Source organism: Ptiloglossa arizonensis, chromosome 5 (assembly GCF_051014685.1).
Source record: "Ptiloglossa arizonensis isolate GNS036 chromosome 5, iyPtiAriz1_principal, whole genome shotgun sequence".
NCBI lineage: Eukaryota > Metazoa > Arthropoda > Insecta > Hymenoptera > Colletidae > Ptiloglossa > Ptiloglossa arizonensis.
In genome coordinates, this window is record NC_135052.1 from 12,361,438 (window position 1) to 12,380,971 (window position 19,534).

Consider the following 19,534-nt stretch of genomic DNA (forward strand, 5'->3'; position numbering starts at 1 on the left):
ATAATAATATTTAAAGAACTACTTTAGCTACTATTGATAATATTATAATAGCAACATAAAAATTATTTTAAATACTTTTAGATTGGAAATGTAGCGCTTTCGAAATACTATTTTATATACATTCATTTTGGTGTATGCCGTTTAAAGTCGCGTTTAAATTGCTTTCACTTCAAATTTCAGGTAGCTTTGCGAATAAACCGCGCATTGTTCAGATACGGTGGCGCTCGGTCGTCTTCGATCCGCCATGTTCGTTGACCGTTGATCGGCTGGGTCTGGGAACCTAGCAGAAGTCCGGGCTATCGGCTATTCAGTTGCTGGACGCAAGTCGCAGGGTTCAAGTGGCCAAGGGTGGGTTGTCTACGGTGTGCGCGTGTTGAGTAGATAGGAATAAAAGCGACTGCCGATAAAAAGAAAAAGGAGCTACATTGGTGTACGTGTTTTACAGAGTGGCCAGAAACCAGTGCTAGTGAGAAAGAACGATAGTAGTAAAAGCTCGGTTAAAATTCTCGTAGAATCGATTGAAAGAAAAGCGATTCTTTACGTATCAAGGTTCTAGTAAAAAAAAATCGTGCAGCACACTCTCCGAATCGAATAACTCTCCGCCTACCCCCCCCCCCTTCTCTACTTATCTTCTCACCGTGTCCGTTTCTCTTTCCCCGTCTCTCTCTCTCTCTCTCTCTCTCTCTCTCTCTCTCTCTCTCTCTCTCTCTCTCTCTCTCTCTCTCTCTCTCTCTCTCTCTCTCTCTCTCTCTCTCTCTCTCTCTCTCTCTCTCTCTCTCTCTCTCTCTCTCTCTCTCTTCCGCCTTGTGTCTCTCCGTATCGTTCCTCGTGGCGTGCGCGTTCCTGAAGACACCGCGGTCGGACCTTCTCCGATACTGCGCTCGTGCGACGCGGCGAGCGCGTCTCGGACAGTTAGGACGCCGGGAAGCACAGGTGCAGGTGCGAGTGCGTGTGCGCATAAGTCATACGCGGCGCAGAGACGTGAGCTGGAACAAAGTACGTGCGCGAAGTCGGCGACACGGTTCCGAAGGTGTCGTTAGCAGTTGCCGTGGCAGAATGGACGGTAGCACAGGCCCGCCGTCAGACGTGACGACGGCAATGGGAAGTGAAAACGACGAAGGATCGAAGGTACGACGAGATATTGACGATTCAACCGCCTCTTCTACCGCTGCCTCCAGTACGGCTACGTATTCTACGTCGCAACCAGAATATTGCGGTCAGGGTTCGATAAGGGCTGGCTCCGCTTCTCTACTCCCTACGACCTCGTCTTCGTCATCATCGTTGTCCTCCTCCTTCTCCTCGTCACCACCGCAGCCAGGGTGTGGCTGCGTCGCCGCCACTGTCCTCGAGCTCGACGAAATTACAATCAGCATCACGCCGACCACCGGTGGACAGTTTGATCTCACCGTTGATCGAACCGACACCGTTGAAAACCTTAAGAAAATCATCTCGAAGAGATTGAAGGTCGCCAAGGAACGCATTCGTTTACTACACCGTGAAAGGTTGGTATCGTGTTTGGAATAAAATACGTATATGTACCTATACGTATTATCCGTTGTCTACGTTAATCATTTTAAATCAACGGTGTCTTCTATAGAATAATATTGCATTAAACGGTGTTTGATTAAAAGAAATCGACTGATCTCCCGATAAAGAAGGTTCAAGTTCTGAGAGTGCAGGTTCTAATCAAGTGTTCCCAAATCTTCGATAAATCGATGACGCGTTTTTCATGCGTCGCAGGTTGATCATTACGCTAAATTTTTTCTCATAAACTATTAAGAAGAGAAATTAGATTTATACTTTGCCTCGCGCTTCTCTCAAAAAGAAGGAAGCCTTGCTAGGTAGACGTGTGCATGATCATTAACTGTCCACGATTTTAAAAGTATGAGAGGTGTGAGAGAAAGAACGAAAACATAGCATCAATGTGATACGAGAAAAGAAGAGAGTGGGCATGATATTCGTAGGCGTCGTGGGGGCCGCCGCACGAACTGATCCTCCTCCTTCGTACGAACACGCGAGAGAGACATGGTGGAGAGGAAGGTTGGCATACCATAGACTTGAGAGTAGGTGGAGGTGGTGTAGTAGGTAGAATATCTCGGGAATCGCGTTCTCGTAAAGTGGAACAGTGACAGCCCTCTGCAGTAAGAGGTAGAAGAAGAAAGAGAAACAGTTGGACGGAAAAGACGACAACGACGACGGGGCCGGCTATTCCCGTACGCAACACATCGCTGGAATTTTCTCTCTCTTCATTCTCCCCTCTTCCTCCCTCTGTTTCTTGGTTCGGGTAGCGATGAGTATTTGATTTTCTTCGTTGCAAGTTTACGGATGACTTCGTTGCATAAAGAATACAATCGTTTTACATATTATTTCAACTAAAATACAGTGTTGAAAGGCTTAAGAGTAATGTTTGAAGTGATACGAAGCGTCTTAAATCCATCGCTAAGAATCAGCAACAAACACCAAGTGATCGTAGACAGCACAGTCCACGGAGCACGGGGAGATTCCAAGATCTCAACAATTATATATAGGATGCTTCGAATGACCTCTAATTTTATATGAAATTAGCGGTTTATGTTTGAGTAATTATACTCACACCATGATTTTGAATTTGCACAGAAAATAATTTTAACATAACGTTAGTTTCTGCATTATTTTCTGTGATTTTAAGAAATTTATATTTTTCAAAACCTTTGGCAATGTTTACATTTATTATAATAAACATTTGTTAATGAAAATAAAATTTGAAGCTTCGCAATAGAGATTTTCCATCTTTTCACGCGTCAAATTAGAATAACTGTTTAATAACGTTATTTTTAAATATAATGAGGACAAACTTACTTAAATAAACTCTAGTAATTCATTGATCTTCAGATAAATTGGTCGACCTCTCAGAAATAGTTAACATTCCACGGTCAAATTGCTCGAAAACTTGCAAGGAAGAGAAGTGAATTCTGCCCATCACTATTTGTTCCTTCGTGCCTACAGAGCCAGTTTCAGGTGCAGGTAGCCCACTCCGGTTCTTCTCCACGTATTTAATACATGTGTTCGTTTCTCAGTCTGTCGGTGAGAGTGACACGTGCATAAGGAGAATCGTTTGTCGTATGCGTCCTATTTGTCTCTTTCTCTGTTTCGTTCCGACTCCTTTGGACGCATGCGTATCACATGAAATGCAAACCTATGGACCGACGACTTGAATTCGATACTGTATTTGTATCATTTTCCTTGTAAAACTGGTAAAATTTATCGATGCAAGCGTATTTCGTTTACCTGAAGCCTTTTCTTCGAATTTTGCCTTGTGGTATTTACACACGGATTATTGTCATCGCTTTAATCGCTGATCGTACGAAATCCGATCCGTCGCTAGTAGTGAAGACATTTCTAAACACCACTGCTTTAAAACGTTCCATATCATGGTCTTTGGTGTTACACAACATTTTCAAAAAAGAATTACAGAGCCCGACAAAATTGACATACTTGCAAGGAAAATTAGAAATAGATTTAAGTTAAGATTTGTCAACTGGACTTGCACTTCTTTTAAACATAATCTTTCTAGAGTTTCATCGTCCGATTTTTCGTAACTGAGTGAGTTCTTATAAATAAAAAAAAACACACACACACATACCCAAGCCTTCAGTGTGGTGTAACCTTACCTTAACTGTTTTGTGCCACTATTCAGCGTGTGTCATCACGAATCTCATACCTGTTAGTCATCCTCGTTGCACGTACAAGGAGTGAATTTTTTTTTGTTCGTGTGCGTTTTTGTCGTTGATGGTCATCTGTCGGGGACACGTCGAATCCCTTGGCGGTTCAATGAGTACATCGCGAAAGGTAAAGGTCTCTCTCTAGTTATTAACCGAATCCGATTAATTAGCAAAATTTAAATGACTTTCTTCGCCAAGCAATAATATGATATTGAATATTAAAACAGATTAACACAACATATATAATTTATTATTAATGCTCCAGTATCAATAATATTGTGTTTGACCGTGAATGTTGATATAAATGAATTTTCTTGAAATGATGCTACAGTTGGAAAATACCTTTTGGATGATCGATGATTTCGTTTTGTGATTAACGAGAACAACGGCACGATTCGAAGCAAACAAGCGGACACGATAGTGACTTGACCTCAGGAACGATAGCAAGGAGAGAATAATATTTATAGTACAGCAGACAAGAATGTTCCTGTCCTATCTTACGTTATGTATTTATATTTACCTCGTTTTAGACGTCGCTTATTCTTAGACCGTTTGCGTGGCCGTGCTTTTCTCTCCTTCTCATTCATATCGGTTCCTGTCGCCTAAAATATACCACTCAGCCTTCCATTTTTTAACATTCGAATGTCACGGTCTAATCATTGTGAACGCCTCTTTTGCGATTTATCGCGCACAAAATGGAACTGTTCGTTTATCCAAACAAACAGTTTGTTTTCGTCGACGCGTCCAAACGCGATAAGCTTCCCAGAAACAAATGCTCCTGTGAATCTACGACTTTAACCTTTTAACTGTACAATTATCGTACAAAGTAGTACAATATTCGATGTTCTATCCGTTAAAAAATATTAATCGTTAAAATAAATTTATTTATTTTATACAAATGAGGGGTTAAGTAACATCATGAACTGCTGTTTTTACTGTGGACAGACGTAAAAGGTCAGCGACTCGATCGCACCAGGATCTTCACGAAAACCGTTAAGCTCGTTTCAGTCTATGTGAATGGCGCCGGGGTCGCGACTGAAAATTCAAAGATCACCACCCTCGCGTTTTCGTTTTTTCTAACGATCAATTCGTAAAGGTATTTCGTATTTTACTATTTTCAATCGATGTATTCAACCGAAGCTATCGATTTCTATGGAAAAGAAACTAAAAAATAATTGATTCAGATCTAGTTTCATTCCTAGTTCTTTTTTCTTAGAATTTTTTGTCGTTTAAGGTCATTCGCTGAACTCATAAATGTATACGCGTTCGCGGAATCAAAGTCGATTTATACGAATGCTTACGAAAGAATGTTGGTATTTTCGCAATCGCTCCAGCGACCAGTTGATACTTTCGAACGTACGCACACTTTGACGCGCACGTTTGTACAATGATCTGAGAAAAGGAATCAGGCAGGTAATTCGTCTATTATTACTGTACTTAAGATGCACGAAAGAAGCATCGCCTATAAATTTCAAACGGCCATTACCCTACGTTCTATAGTTTCAGCTAGACGTAACAGTAATGTAACATCGATCACGGATTGTCGCGTCGAATAATTGTTCTTTTTTTACCTGAGTGCTGGATATTTATTTTTTATAATTTCTCTTAGAATCAAATTATACTTTCATGGCCAAATCGAATAAATTTAGGATCATAGAAATGAAAGTAAAATACAACGGTTAAATTTTACCGTGCCGACACCTATGTTCGCATCAACTAGATGCGTATTCTAATAAGTGAATAGGGGAAAAATGAGGGGGGACGGTAATGGGCAGAGATATGGGTGCAACGCCCAAATTTTTCTTTCCTGTAATTTGTGACCAAGCAAACATTAACAAACATTAATTAAATAATGTTTTTATATCTAAACGTTATCAATCAATTGTCTGGAAAATTATCAAAAAGCTTTAAGTCCTCAATTATTTATTTCTTTACTAGTTTTTAATTATAAGCATTAACAGAGTTTTTCTTCGAATGGAAGTGAAATTTCTGGAGAGGAAATTGCACAACTACTTCCGCAACATGCTAAGTCAATATCAATTTCTCATGTGCTATTTGTGGCTTCATAGGATGTCGGCTGTCATGATAATAGAACTTATCATATTGCCTAATCTCTCGGATTGTGCCGCTGTTATCGTTATTTCTTTTTCTTTTTTACTTTCAGCGTGATCGCGACGATGAACAGCAATGTCATCGAGATTCCGTCGCGTTTTGAATTTGCATTACGATTTACGTAACGGTTGACATTATAGTTTCTAAAGAGATTGTTGTAATAAATCGCATATTCATTTATTTAAAGATGATTCAATATTTAAACATTTATACAACAGATCAATTATATTTAACTAGAATCATTGTAGGGCGATATTCGACCATGGATGAATTCTTTTCTCAACAGAAACTTCTCAATAATGATTTTTATATCGTGCTTTGTACGATAAGAACGCGCCAGTCGTGTCGGACTTGTTTACATTTACCAGAAATACCGGATTAATACAATGTTTCTATTTAACATATTTAATAAATTACTGCAACAATCTCATTAACATAAAATTTCAAAATTCTTTTGAAATTTATGTTTCAGACAATTGCGAGAAGGAACGCTCGAAGAAAATCGTTTACAAGATGGCAGTTGTCTCACGTTACTACCGAGCGTGGAAACCGGCTTACTGGTAAGTCATATTTTCTAGTTTTCAAAAGAAAAAGCTAACGTGATTGTATACCTTTTTTTCACAATAGTTCGCTTACCGATGGAGATTTGATTACTTCTTTTTCTTATACAAGAGAATCAAGATTCGAAAAGGATTGTAAAAGAGTCGGAGTTAATTTCCCTAATACATTTTATTTTCAATAACTGAAGCGCATTGGTCGATAAAATCGTTCGATAAACGTCACTGAGTTAGCTGTTCGTAGAAATGACACACTGAACGCTTAAGGCGTGTTTCTTTCGTTGCATCCGTGATCACAACCCGGATTCTATGCGGTTCATCTTGAAAACCGTTCTTTGCTGCAGAGGATGTACACGAAACAGGAATTCTCACAAGAGGCAGAAAATGTACGTGCAGAGTCGCGATCCGGACAAACGCCGTTAACTCTGCCCGTTCGTGTATCATCGGGTCACTTGGTTTCTCGGTCACCATATCGTCGGTGCTTTATTTTCCAGTACTATTGCGTCATATTTTTTTCTTTGTCGATCCTGCGACGATCCTTGAACGTCGCCAGCAGTTCGACAAGTGTGTCCAGTGTTTATTACGGTTCACGATTTCATCATTTCTTGTTCGACCAAACGGTACTCCTAAACCACTGACTCTTGATACTTATGTGTCAGGCCGGAAAAAGGAACGTGCTTTAAAGGATATCTCTGCATGGTTATCCGATTTGAATCGATAAAAATGAAGCACGTCCGTGCACCCGGTGCACGCGCATACAAAGGATACGGTCTTCTCTCTCATTGAAATAGTCTAGCCTGTGCTCGAGGCGCTGGCAACAGCGCATCACGGGTCCTTATCGCGACCGAGCTCGTTCGCATGGCTGTCAAGGGGACCGCCCGCTCGAGTCTCGGTCACCCGCAGTCAATTTTAAAGTGCGCTCGTGTGTAGGTATATGTAGCGAGCTCCGGCCACGATCACCGCTAGTGGATATATACGCGTCGTTCTTTCGTGGGTGGTTACGGAGAAACGGGGCGAGACCTACGCCAGTTTCGCACGGCACAGTTGGCCAGCCTGATCGGTTCTCTCTGACTAAGAATGCCTCCCAATCGACATGCATCTCGAGTTCCTTCTTTCCTTACGATTCTCTCCCTTGTTTTATCTCGAATACAAGCAAGACTGAAATTGCCTCACCCGTCGATAATGTTGAGAGGCTGATGTGCTATCCAAACGGTCTTGTTTTATTTGTCGAACTTCCCCTGGAATTCTTGTTTATCGATATCTATATTTTGAAGAATGTTGTACTTGTAGATCGCTTTAAAGTTAAGTGGCAAAGTAAATCATTTTCTGGAATTATATAATAGCATGTCTTACTTACATGTACGAAGTTATGTCTTTACATAAATCGTTGTAAACTACGAACAGTCGTGTGGTACAACATAAGAACAAGCTGTCTTAATTTAATTCTGAGAGCAGTCGGTAAGGAATACAAGACAATTTCCTTGACAAAGCAAAACGTAGGATGTATCATTACGTTAACCGTTTTTAATAATACGAATAAAACTGTAGTACTATGCCAATAATTTTCAACTTTAACCAAACAAAATTTAACATTACGTTAATGATTCCCAGATACTTGTTCATTCTTAACTCTTTCAAACGGATTTGTAGTGACGAACGTTACGTCTTTTTTGCTTAAAGGGTTAAGAATGAAATCGATCAGTACGTAATAAGACAGCGGTAGTCAAGTCGGTTCCCTTGGTGGTATTAGACCACCAAATAGGTTCAAAGTTTGATATGCACCGTCGGACTCTAAAATGCCTCGGCAGGAAGTTTTATCGATCGTCTATGGAAATTCTGCAGCTCGCAGCAGCACCTCGCGCTTTCGCATTATCTCCGAGGTACGTGAGAAGCGTCCAAAAGCGGCATTAAATGATAATTCGGTGCCATGCGGCGACGCTTTGATATATCGTTCCTGCGGTCGACTCTCGATTAATTGTTGCAGGCGTTGCTGAGCGAGGGCGGAGGCAGCTGATCGTTCGATAAATCAAAAACGCGCGTCGCACTTAAACGGTTCGACTTAAACGGCACTAAATCGCCTCGGAACAACAAAAACCATAACAACGCGATGATGTCACGGACGTTTCAATGAGATAGAAAGAAGACACAAAGTCGTGTCGCGATTCGGTTATGTGTACATATCTCGGGGGTCCGTCGATAATTTGTACTCGACCAATGATTTCGATTGTTTGCAACGAAGCACGTCCCGGATGTCTTTATACGAATTTGAAATGATGAACGCTGTCGCAGTGACGACACATGGACGTATTTTTACTGGATATTTCAATTTGAACAAGGGACTAAAAAATATTCTTCCATTTCTTTATTGTTCTTTGTCCACCATTGGTTATTAAATTATAATATACCTCTCACACGCTTCTATAATAAAATTCTTTATTTCAAATTATTTTCTAAAACGGTTAGTTGTCGCACGTGTGAGACACTCCTCCTCCTCCCCACTCCAACCCATCCTTGGCTGATTCAGTCACACAACGCTACTTGTCGGTATTAATGTAATTCGTCGTTTGTGTTCTACTTAGCATCTTTACTCGTATTTCCAGCTGACACGTGGCGAGTATGTGTACACGTCCCTACCACCGTGTTGCGTGGAGCTCTCGTCTCGCCAATGTACTTTTTCCTTATCTTACAACACAAGCCACCACTGGCTAGACATGCACTAGCAACACGCGTAGAAGAGGGAGTAGGGTGAGGGCTACGTCTCGGAGGGGCACAGACATTTACAATTCATGGTGTAGTACATTTCTGGCTGATAGCAGGTTGCGCTTCGAACGTGGCGCCATCGGCTTCCACGACGGTCATCACAGCACTCAGGGCGCTCTGTAGCTTCGCCAGGGGTTCTCGAATTTACTGCCGATCCGACGAACAGTTCTCACACGAACATTTGTATCAAAAAATCAAATAATTGAGAACTCAACTCTCGTATCAGTTGAATTTTGTTAGAATTTACAAGCTCGCATCACTTTACTACTATTTGCATATTTCAATATTTCATTCAATACTCGTCTGTAGTTGGTTCTTCTCAGTGTGTAATATTACTTGTTTATAGCATACAGTATTTTTCTATTGGATGAACCGAGGATTCTCTCCATCGGCTAGTTCCATATGAAATGTTTATACTTTTCCCTATAAAGAATAATAATCCAGAAAAGTGTAATAAATAGTCCATGCTTGTTTAAAAAAAAATTATTGTTGAAACATATGCTTGGTAAAAATAGTTTAATTGAAAATTAAAATATGACTCGAATTCTAATGTATCATTTATCTTATATATTCGTTATAAAGAAGTACACATTTAAACTGTACTCATTCCTTTTACGTATCTTCCAGTTCTTTTTTTTAAACGACCTTTTCGTTGAATAATCCTTTTTCCCGTCATAATCATCGTATTTGTTTAATTGATAACATCACCTTAGTGAAGGTATTATGCATTATTGGCTTTACTTTTTATTATATTTACTTTTATCCTACTTTTATATAAACTTAGAATTACTCATCTACAACAAAGGGCTAATCTCCCTTTTTCTTTCCTACCAGACACTCCAGTACATATTGGAAAACTATGCCAAGAAGAGTTTTTAATCTTGAAATATCGTTGCTTTCGAGTTGTTTCTCTCGATAATACGTTTGGTATACAATCTAAGTTTCAAAAGTTAATTAAAGTCAAGTAGATTTATATGTACTCCTTTATGAACAGATAAATCGAGGAAAAGGAAATTTTGTTTAATATCTAAATATATACATATAAAATATGTATAAGAATATAAATGGAGGCACAACTGTATATTTAGAAATTCGCATAACTTAAGAACTCATTGTATTTTGTTGTAATTCTGCCTTGTGCAAACAAAATTGTTACTTAAAGATATTATTACGTTGTAACTCGATCGACTTCTCTCTTACACAAGGATTTCGGTTACGAAACTCTGGGAGAGGACTAAAGATAATTTGAATATTTCTTTAAATTTAGTCTATACTTCGTAGGACTCGTATCGGTTTCTCAGTTTTTAATGTGATTCTCTACACAATGGGATTCCATGGCGCTTAGTCTTCCTTCAAATTACATAATACTCTTCCATGTTTTATGAGGAAACATAAATTACAAATCTTGTACAAAAAGGTAAAATTTCAGTTTCTTTCCAGAGCTTTTTGATCTCGAATTAGCTTCTCGGTCCTTTGGACCTGTTTTCGCACGATTCTGAAACGCAATAAAGTTCCAGAATACATCTTTGTCCCCCCAGTCGAACAACATTTATCCTCTGTTACGTTTCACGAAACACCATTTACGATGGAGATCTAATTTTCTAATTTTTAGATTCGGATGAAGAAGAACCCGATTTGAGAATCGCTGATTGGTAGAAAGGAACTCAATTTTTTGCGAATACGATTCGTTGCCTCGTGCACTAACGACACGAGTAATGACTTAACGGCGATGGTGCGCGCGGGAATCGGGCGTGCACCGCGAAGGATCAAATCGATGACACGCGCCCAATAGACTTGTCACGTAATCACGCGTGGTGTTGAATTTGCGAACTTCAACTCGTCGAAATTTCAGGGAAAGAGACCGATTCGTAGATCGTCGTTCGAGGAAGAAGCGTTACGTCGCAGGTCCATTCGTCGAACTCCAGATTCACCGCAAAACGAGCGTGCGTGCAAATCGAATTACCGAATATACGATGACCGTCAGTGTAAAGGAAGTCCGTTAGGTGTACCGAGGGATGCCTAGCTGTGCCGTTGAGGGTCTGAGCCGCGGTTCCGCGAGGTTTCCTCTCTTCTGCAGGTCTTCTCGCGTTTCCATCTCTCGTCGTAGGCTCATCGATTCAACCTCATCTTACCGGTGAATGGATAGGCGGGCGAGTAGTAAAAGAACCGTTATTGGTATTCAGACTTTCGGCAAAGAAACGAGCGCGGGAAGGGGGAGGGAGGGAGGTGGACCTTTTGAATCGTGCGACGATTTTTCAATAGTCTCCGATAGAGCTTTGTAAGGAACATAATCGCTTTAAAGAGACCGGCACGGTATCGATACGCCAGTCACAAAGAAGGATGATATATTACATTTTTAATCCGATCCTCGTCGGAGCTGTACCGCCCTTTTCATTCCCTGCGGTTAAATAGAACTCCTCGACGACGAGAACGTTCCTTTGGAACCGATCCGAGAGGAAGGACTCCTCTCGCGTTAGTTCGGATTTAGTTGCTAAAATAAGAGCCATAAAATTGGCCGAGTCGATGGTTAATCCAGGCATTCCTTTCTATGGCTTCTTCTTCTACTCGTCTACGTTGGAGCATCGCTTTTTAGCTTGTGAAAGTATTTAAACGCCGTTTAGTGGAAGACACTTTGCTGAATCGTGTCACGCGTTTCCACTGGTAATGTTATAGTTGCGACGATAGCGTCAAGATAGACAAAAGTTTAACCCCCGCCATCGTTCGATGTCGCTGCGACGATACCCTACGATCGCGTTCGAAGATCCAATTTTCTCTTTTACGATGATCCTTTCATCTTTCGACTAGAAGAGTGCGTACTTGCCAATGCGGTAGGTACGAAAAACTGATTAGACGACGAGACTCTAATTGACGTAAATATTTTCAGGCACAACGTCCAGAGCAGAGCGTGATGCAGGCGCTGGAGAGCCTGAATGATTCCCAGGTGAACGACTTCCTGTCCGGCAAAGCTCCTTTAAACCTCACCATGCGACTTGGTGATCACATGATGCTGATACAGCTGCAACTGTCCACGGTGACGCCGGCCTCACCGACCGCTAATCAAACAACTGGAAACACAGCCGGATTGACTATCGGCGGGAACAGTTCGAACGGATCCAATCTACCAGCTAGCCATGTCTCGACCTCGTTGCAAAGCAGACGATCCACAGTTCTGGCTGCCCGCTCGACCACCAGCGCCTCGACGAAATTGCAAAATGGTACCGCGGCCGCGTGTACCCCGTCTCTACTAAGTAGCCTGGTATCGGCGTTGCGCACCGCTGCCAGCTGCAGCACCACCAGCTGCAGCACAACCAGCTGCAGTCCCATTTGTTCCAGTCGTGCGACCACTGCCCATGTGTACTCGCCCATTAGTCTGCCACATTCGTTCTTCTGGGCCAGCCAGCCTCAGACACCGCGTACCGACAGCAATCACTGCCCCGTATCACCCAACAGCAACTCCACCGCGTGTCAGTCTTGCCTTCTGTACCACTATCACCATCATCATAACCACCATAACCACCATCATCACCATCATCATCATCACCATCATCATCACTCGAGAAGCAAACCGAACGTATCGCCGAACGCCACGCAGTCGCCGCCCCTCCCTGTGGACCACCTGCAACAATCTACCTCTGTTGGTCATGGATGCACGGAAGCGATGCCTTACGACATCACCCCGCCGAGAAAAAAACTATGCACCGCTCACCACCATAGCCAACAACAGTCCGCGAACGCCACGGACTCTTCAAGGAGTACCACCGTGGACGAGGACACGAATCCCCAAAGCCCTACCTCCACCCTGGCGGAGCAAAACTCAAAGGTCGCCACTCTCGACACCAGGGCACTCGCTGAGGCCTCCCGTAACTTAACGCAGAAACTGAAGCAGCTCTCCTCTGAGGTACTCACCTCGCGGGTCGACCTCGCAGAGGTATACATTATTACCGATGCCAGTTCCCCCTGTGTACCACTATTTTGTACATATTTAGATCAGCGTGTCCGTTAAGGTCCTAAGAGACGATCAAAGTTGGCGCGTCTCGGTAACTTTCCGCTCGTTCCATGTGTACGCAGGAGACTGAAAATTATTTTATGCACGATTCGTAAAGTGTACCGTAACATTTCCGCTGCGAAAAAAATATCAGCAGTTTCTCTTAGGTCCTTAGGTCTTTGTTCCGTTCGGTGGAAGATATTCGGTAATTATTATTGTGCGTGCGACGCACAATTGGAAAAATGTGTTGTTAACTTCGAAGTCTAGCCGTGTTGGTGCGAGTGTAGCACGATTATCGCGTCTTTTGTCTTACGACATTCTACAGTTATTTGTAATCGAGTAGTGTATGCTTCTGTCGATATATTTTGACCTTTTAACAGCGTAGTCCAACCGATATACGAGAGAGAAAATAGTATACAGCTTGTTTTTTTTTTATCACGACGTTAAAGGGTTTGAGTAATTGCAACTGGTTGCATTGACCATTGCTCATTATCGACTTAATTAGATTATTAATTGAAGAATACATATATTCAAACGAGAAACGCTAATAAGTACATTGTGTATTTTCTGAACACAGGAAAATGCAAGACGCAGACAAGGTGCAATAATAGAGAGTATGCATCACCATGGAAAAGGTGTATACTCTGGAACGTTTAGTGGGACTCTAAATCCAGCTCTTCAAGATAGACATGGACGTCCTAAACGAGATATAAGCACCATTATTCACATTTTGAATGACTTACTGTGTGCCACGCCGGCTGCCACATCAGGTCACTATAGGCATCATCACAGGCACTCGAGTAGCCGTCAGCAGTCTTCAACGTCTCCGTCCTCTACTGGATCGACAACCAGTGTGAATGGTGCCTCGACGTCTATTGGTTGTCACGATTCCTCTACACCTGGATATTCTACCGGTACTAGATTTATATTAGATCAATGTTTGTATGCTCTATCAAGTTAATAAGTTGGTAATTACTAATCGAGACCTGGAAATATTTGAAACAACGAATCGTATCTTTAATGTATTTATACATTTGAAGTATTTGGATAATCGAAAGATAAAACAAAATACTCTAAATTCAGCAGTTACAATTATACAATAATAATTAGTGAATGTTACATTTGACGTAAACTTCATATCAAGAATGAATGTCTTAAAAATTATAATATTATGATATACCTTTTCTTTCTTTAAATAACATGGTACACGGAAACATTTAAAGACACATTATTCATATGTACGTCAATTTTTTAAATTCACAGGAAGCTTCAGAAATAATAGAATGAACTATTTAAGAGTAAGAGTTTTTAATTTAATTTATTAGAATCTATTTATAACTTGATTATACTTAAATATTGATGTAATATTCAATTACGCAGAGCTTAGTTTTTACATTTTTTTTTATCCATTTCTGACGCAGAGGAACTATCGAAAGAAAATGAAGCAACTAAAGGAAAGATGAGACGCCTACGTCTCGTAATGGAGCAACGACGCGCTGAGAGAAAAGCCAGACGACAGGCGAGGGCAGCACCGTACACTACGCAATGGGCTGCGGTGACACCTGATCCCGATCCAAACCATGATCAGAATACATTGAGCACCGCAAACACAACAGAACCGCAAAACGAACCAGAGCTCCAACCGTGCAGTCCGGAACCAGTTGTGGCTTGAACAAGTCGTTTGTCGATCGTTGGCACAGTAGTTTCCTCCTCTATCGTACATGCAATGAGTTTCATAAACTATCGCACTGATTTATTCAAGCAACAGCGGACTCGATCGCTTTCGCGTATGCGTCTGTTCGCTATAGACACTTCTGTTCGATACGTACCAAGTACACCTTGTTTATACTTTGTTACAGTTAACGAGATTTATCCATTCGATACATTTAGATTATACAATTGGAAGTATCGTAGGATACTGTATTACAATTGAACCGAGACTGTGTTAAACTGGTAACACTATAATTATGCACGTAACACTCGATACGCATAATTCACCGTATTACCAGATAACGTCTATTTTCACGTGCTTAAATATACGTTCGAACCTTTGAATCGTGTACAGTTCGATAATGGCACCTTCGATCGAAAGTTAAAGAAATTTAGCAATATTGATAATGAAACACGTGCAATCCTAGACACGATGATAGAAATTATAATAATAGAAGGGGAAGAAGTTTCACGAAGAAACGTGCACAGCGCTCGAAACTCGTGCTATTTAATAGGGACAGTTACAATGTAAAAGTAATTAAATTGCATTAAAAAGAAAACAGTGTTTGGCTATACTCAGGACTTGATCGTAGGTGACAATAATAGCATTCGACGAATGAATCAGTGTGACGGCATGTACGTCTATTCTATTGATCGCGAACGAGCGACGAATCGACGAATGAAAGCAGGAATATTGTTAGATGAGAAAATTGTACGCTAGAAGAGTTTTGTCGATAGATGCCTGACGTTAGAAAAAGAAAAAAGGATCGTCACTTTGATCAATTGATTATCAATCCTGTCGGTATCGGCGTATACTCAGATTTAGTAGACACGAGTAGAACTTTAAATTCACACACTTTACGAATCGCAGGGAAGACTGTTATAAAAGCAATGTTACAAAATGTTTACTCGCAATTACTTGAGAACTTCTGATGTTATTGCAAGAATGATTTACTTTTCGAGTGAACGTGTTTTACGTCTGTTGGCAAGAACTGATTGACTCATGTCACGTTATTGTACATACGAGAAGTGCGCTTCGTGATGTCACTGACATTTATGTAATTAAGTTTCTGCGAAAACAACGAACAGAGTGACATTGATTCATCAGCGTAGAACAAAAACACTTTGTTCACGACACCCGAGGTGACATTCATTCCTTGTGCTTTTGCGTATCGATACAGTCCGACGTGAGAAAGTAATCAGTCAGTTCGATGTCAACACTCCCATATCAGTTTTTGGTATATGTAAAGATTAGAACAGACTGGATTTTTAACTTCGAATAATTGAGTCGTAAGCTTGGTTGCTCTATCCGAGGATCACCATGCATTGTTCTTCGACAAAAAAAGAACTCAAAGCACGTGGATAAATGGTCCTATAGTTAGAACTAGATAATCCTATCGCATGGCTCCAACGCCAAAATTCATTTAAGTTTACTAGGTACTAAATAATATAATATCATCTAATAATAGTATATTGCGTTAGGTTACTTAGGAAAAAAATATTATTACTATTATTATATTATTATCATTACTACTGCTACAGTTTTGCAAACTGGCTCAATATTGTAACATATGATTATTGAATTTTATCGAGTACCAAAATAAATAAGATTGCTTGCTAAGCTAAGGAAAACAATTCCATGTTTTAGTCTTGTTTGAATGTGAAACATCGTCTGTTGAGTGTTTGTTATTGTTATCGCTGTTTATTGCCTGTAAAAAAAAAAAAGAAATCATCGACGCTGTTTTAGTTCTACTCTATCGAATCATATTTTAGTTGAAACCATCAAGTTTGGAATATATGCTTCGTTTTAGTTCGTAAGGATACATGATTTAAAAAGCCTAGACATATAAAGTTTTGATTGAAGTTATTAATTTTGAAATTGTTTATTTAAATTATGTCTTAAATTACGTAAAATTGTAGAAATGTATCGACGCTTAAAAATTACGCTATCATAGTTTATATTAACGAATTGTTGTAGTTACACACGCAACACAGACTTCGCGACAATACAACTACTATTATAAAAAACGATCATTGTCCTTTCAACAAATCGGGTTATTACAAATATTGTTTGCCTACACGTAAACTTCGGAATTTCATTTTTAAAAATACAATGATAAAATTAGACAATATAGTCGACAAGAACTGTGCAATTCACTTAAAAATCGTAACATACATATAGATATATATCGACGTAAGGATACATTTTACTATTACCTACATTCTGCGCTTGAACTGTTATTTTCGTTGGAAAATAATAACGTGCCAATTTTACCATTTGCTGTCCTTTTTTGTTTGTAACGAAGACAATTATATATATCTGTGAAAAATTTGTACTGGAAACTTCGTTTCATCGTGGCACATGTTTATAATGAAAATTTATTCTTAGCAGTAATCGATTATTTTTTCTATTATTCAATCACAAAAAGACTGTATAAATTACTTGGTAAGTGTAATTTTTTGTATACCTAGTTACTTTTGGCTAGAAGCGATATCTTACGATATCCTTTATTACATACGTACTAAGTCTTACCGTATATACCGTTGCTAATGTCACATTGATATTACATACAAAACAATAGAAATCGCCGCATATACTATATTCATGAGTAACGTGTGTCTGTGTGTGTATGTATGTACGTATGTGTGTAGGATAGTTCTTAGTTATAGATGATCTCACTCCCTTAGAATGGTTCCAATGTATAAAAAATAAGTTTTATAAAGTATCAGTTCGATTGGATAACGGAATACGTATTATACAGGTCTTGAAGTTTTACATGTAATACTACATTCGCGCAGCAACGTCACTGTTCTGAATAATGTAATAAGCTTTTTTTTTACCTATTTGGCATTAATTTTGTTGTGTCTACTGGTATATAAACAATTTTTTAATACTCCTTCTAATGAAAGGTGTATTTAATTTCTATAGCTTTTACAGCTGTTTTACCTAAGGTATAAGACCAGGCTGATGAGTTTATAGTAAAGATTTCGTAACTTAAGTTACATCTACCGAAAAAGGTACTTTAAAGCGACTTTTGCAATAGGAGGTTACACAAAATTCGTTTCATATTAGTAGGTGAAAGAAATAATAAAATAGCCATGTAAACAATTTTGATATACATGTTGGAAAAGTAATGAAGCTGCATATATGTAATTTTAGATGGAAAACTTTAGATTAAAGAATCATGAATCATAATTTTCTATTATCCAATCGGGTTCAAATTGTACAGGAATTATTTTTTAACGAATTAGGAACCATTCTAGAGAGTAAGACCAAACAAATTTCAGAGTATCCTAATACGCACGGCAGGCCCTGCCGGATGACCACCGAAAAAATAGTTACAAAAGCTATTGTAATGGAATAGGTATTAAAAAATCGTTTCCATGCCAGTAGATACAAAAAAAAAGAAAAATAAATTGATACTACTAGGTAGGTGAATAATTTTAGCACACCAATCAAGCTAGCGTCGAACCCGCACTAGTGTTGTTTTACGTGTTAAACTTCAAGGCCTGTGCGGCACGCTTCCTGGTTATTCAATTGTGCTAATATTTTATAAGAATTATTTTTTTATGTATTGGAACCATTCTTCATTTCTCTGAGAATCTTCGAAAATAAAATGTTGATCATCTATAACTAAGGACTATTCAATAGGTATATATCGTGTGAAAGTATTTACGATATGTACGAAAACTTCGGAGTTTGCTCATTTACACGGGTCTGCGATATTCAACACGCGACTTTATCAAAATAGAGGTCCAAAATGTTGGTTTGAAATACGATGTAGATTCGCCATTTCGTTATGATAACACTTTGGAACACTCGATAAAGTGACTTATGAAAGCCTATAATACAAAAAAAAATTGAATCTTACAAGATATTCGTATTTTCAAATCGTGATAAAAATGGACGGGATTTACAAGAGGCGAAGTAATATCCTTTGCAATGAAGGAAAATGTATTACCATGTGCATGGTCATTAGACGTCACATATCTGCTTGAAAAAACGCGCGTTTCGTAAAATCGGAGTAAGAAAACAAAAATAAAGCTTAATGTCTTGTATTTACGTAAATACGACATTCGCTCTGATTTGTTTATAGATTTTATTCGTTATGGCACGTCGTTAGTGCGGTGTGAAGATTTCATTGAATATATTCAAAGAAAAAAAGAAGTAAAAAAAACCTGTATATTTTGGCAGTTCAAATGTAGTTACTTCATTTTACAGACCGGCATCTGTAACATATTGTACATTTCTAATTCATATACTGTTTTAAAAAACATGCTGGTATATAGCGTGCACGCATTTCATCGTTGATTGTTTAGTATAAATTAATTTTCTTTGTGATAACTTTACGACACATGTGGCAAGTTTTTAACGGTGCCGCGCAATGTTCACAGGCTCCATGTCCACACAAAAAGGCGACGTTACGACGACGTTCCATGCAGATGCTACACATGTTTGCCTCCTCTAAGTCAGCTACTCTAGTTTCTAAGTAACGCAGTCGCTCTAAATCCTTATCCTTTTCCCTTTCCTTATCTTGTTCCTCCTCTTTCTTCTTATCCTCTAATGCATCATCTTTTATCTTGTCTTTCGATTTTGTTAGAGAAATTTCACCCGTTGCTGACTGATCATCCACACCTGATTAAGACAAATAAAAATTACGATTTAATAGAGACTAATTTACAATGTGCGCGTGTGTGCACGCAAGAAA

The 19,534-nt window shown here is 39.5% G+C and overlaps 2 protein-coding genes and 1 long non-coding RNA gene across 5 annotated transcripts in view; 1 reads left to right on the top strand and 2 right to left on the bottom strand.

Annotated features, from left to right (window-relative positions):
* LOC143147134 (uncharacterized) lies at positions 1 to 4,268 on the bottom strand. 2 transcript variants are annotated; one of them, XR_012992174.1, is made up of 4 exons: positions 4,222 to 4,268; positions 3,268 to 3,842; positions 2,839 to 3,175; positions 1 to 397 (listed from the first exon to the last, which is right to left on the bottom strand). It is a non-coding gene; the product is annotated as an uncharacterized LOC143147134 (long non-coding RNA). The 2 variants fall into 2 exon arrangements; XR_012992173.1 differs by lacking the exon at positions 4,222 to 4,268 and adding an exon at positions 4,044 to 4,190.
* On the top strand, positions 756 to 17,220 carry LOC143147128 (midnolin-A). 2 transcript variants are annotated; one of them, XM_076312082.1, is made up of 5 exons: positions 756 to 1,502; positions 6,286 to 6,373; positions 12,015 to 13,058; positions 13,693 to 14,029; positions 14,537 to 17,220. In XM_076312082.1, the coding sequence occupies exons 1-5, from the start codon at positions 1,057 to 1,059 to the stop codon at positions 14,785 to 14,787; spliced, it is 2,166 nt and encodes a 721-aa protein (XP_076168197.1). In that variant the 5' UTR covers positions 756 to 1,056; the 3' UTR covers positions 14,788 to 17,220. The 2 variants fall into 2 exon arrangements, with proteins under 2 accessions (XP_076168197.1, XP_076168198.1); XM_076312083.1 differs by having other exon boundaries at positions 759 to 1,502; positions 12,015 to 13,028.
* Positions 16,684 to 19,534, bottom strand: part of Mib2 (E3 ubiquitin-protein ligase mind bomb 2) — an 8,864-nt gene continuing 6,013 nt past the window's right edge. Inside the window, exon 12 of the mRNA XM_076312081.1 lies at positions 16,684 to 19,461. Within this exon, the coding sequence (XP_076168196.1) occupies positions 19,142 to 19,461 (320 nt within the window). The 3' untranslated portion in view covers positions 16,684 to 19,141. The remainder of the gene's footprint in view (positions 19,462 to 19,534) is intronic.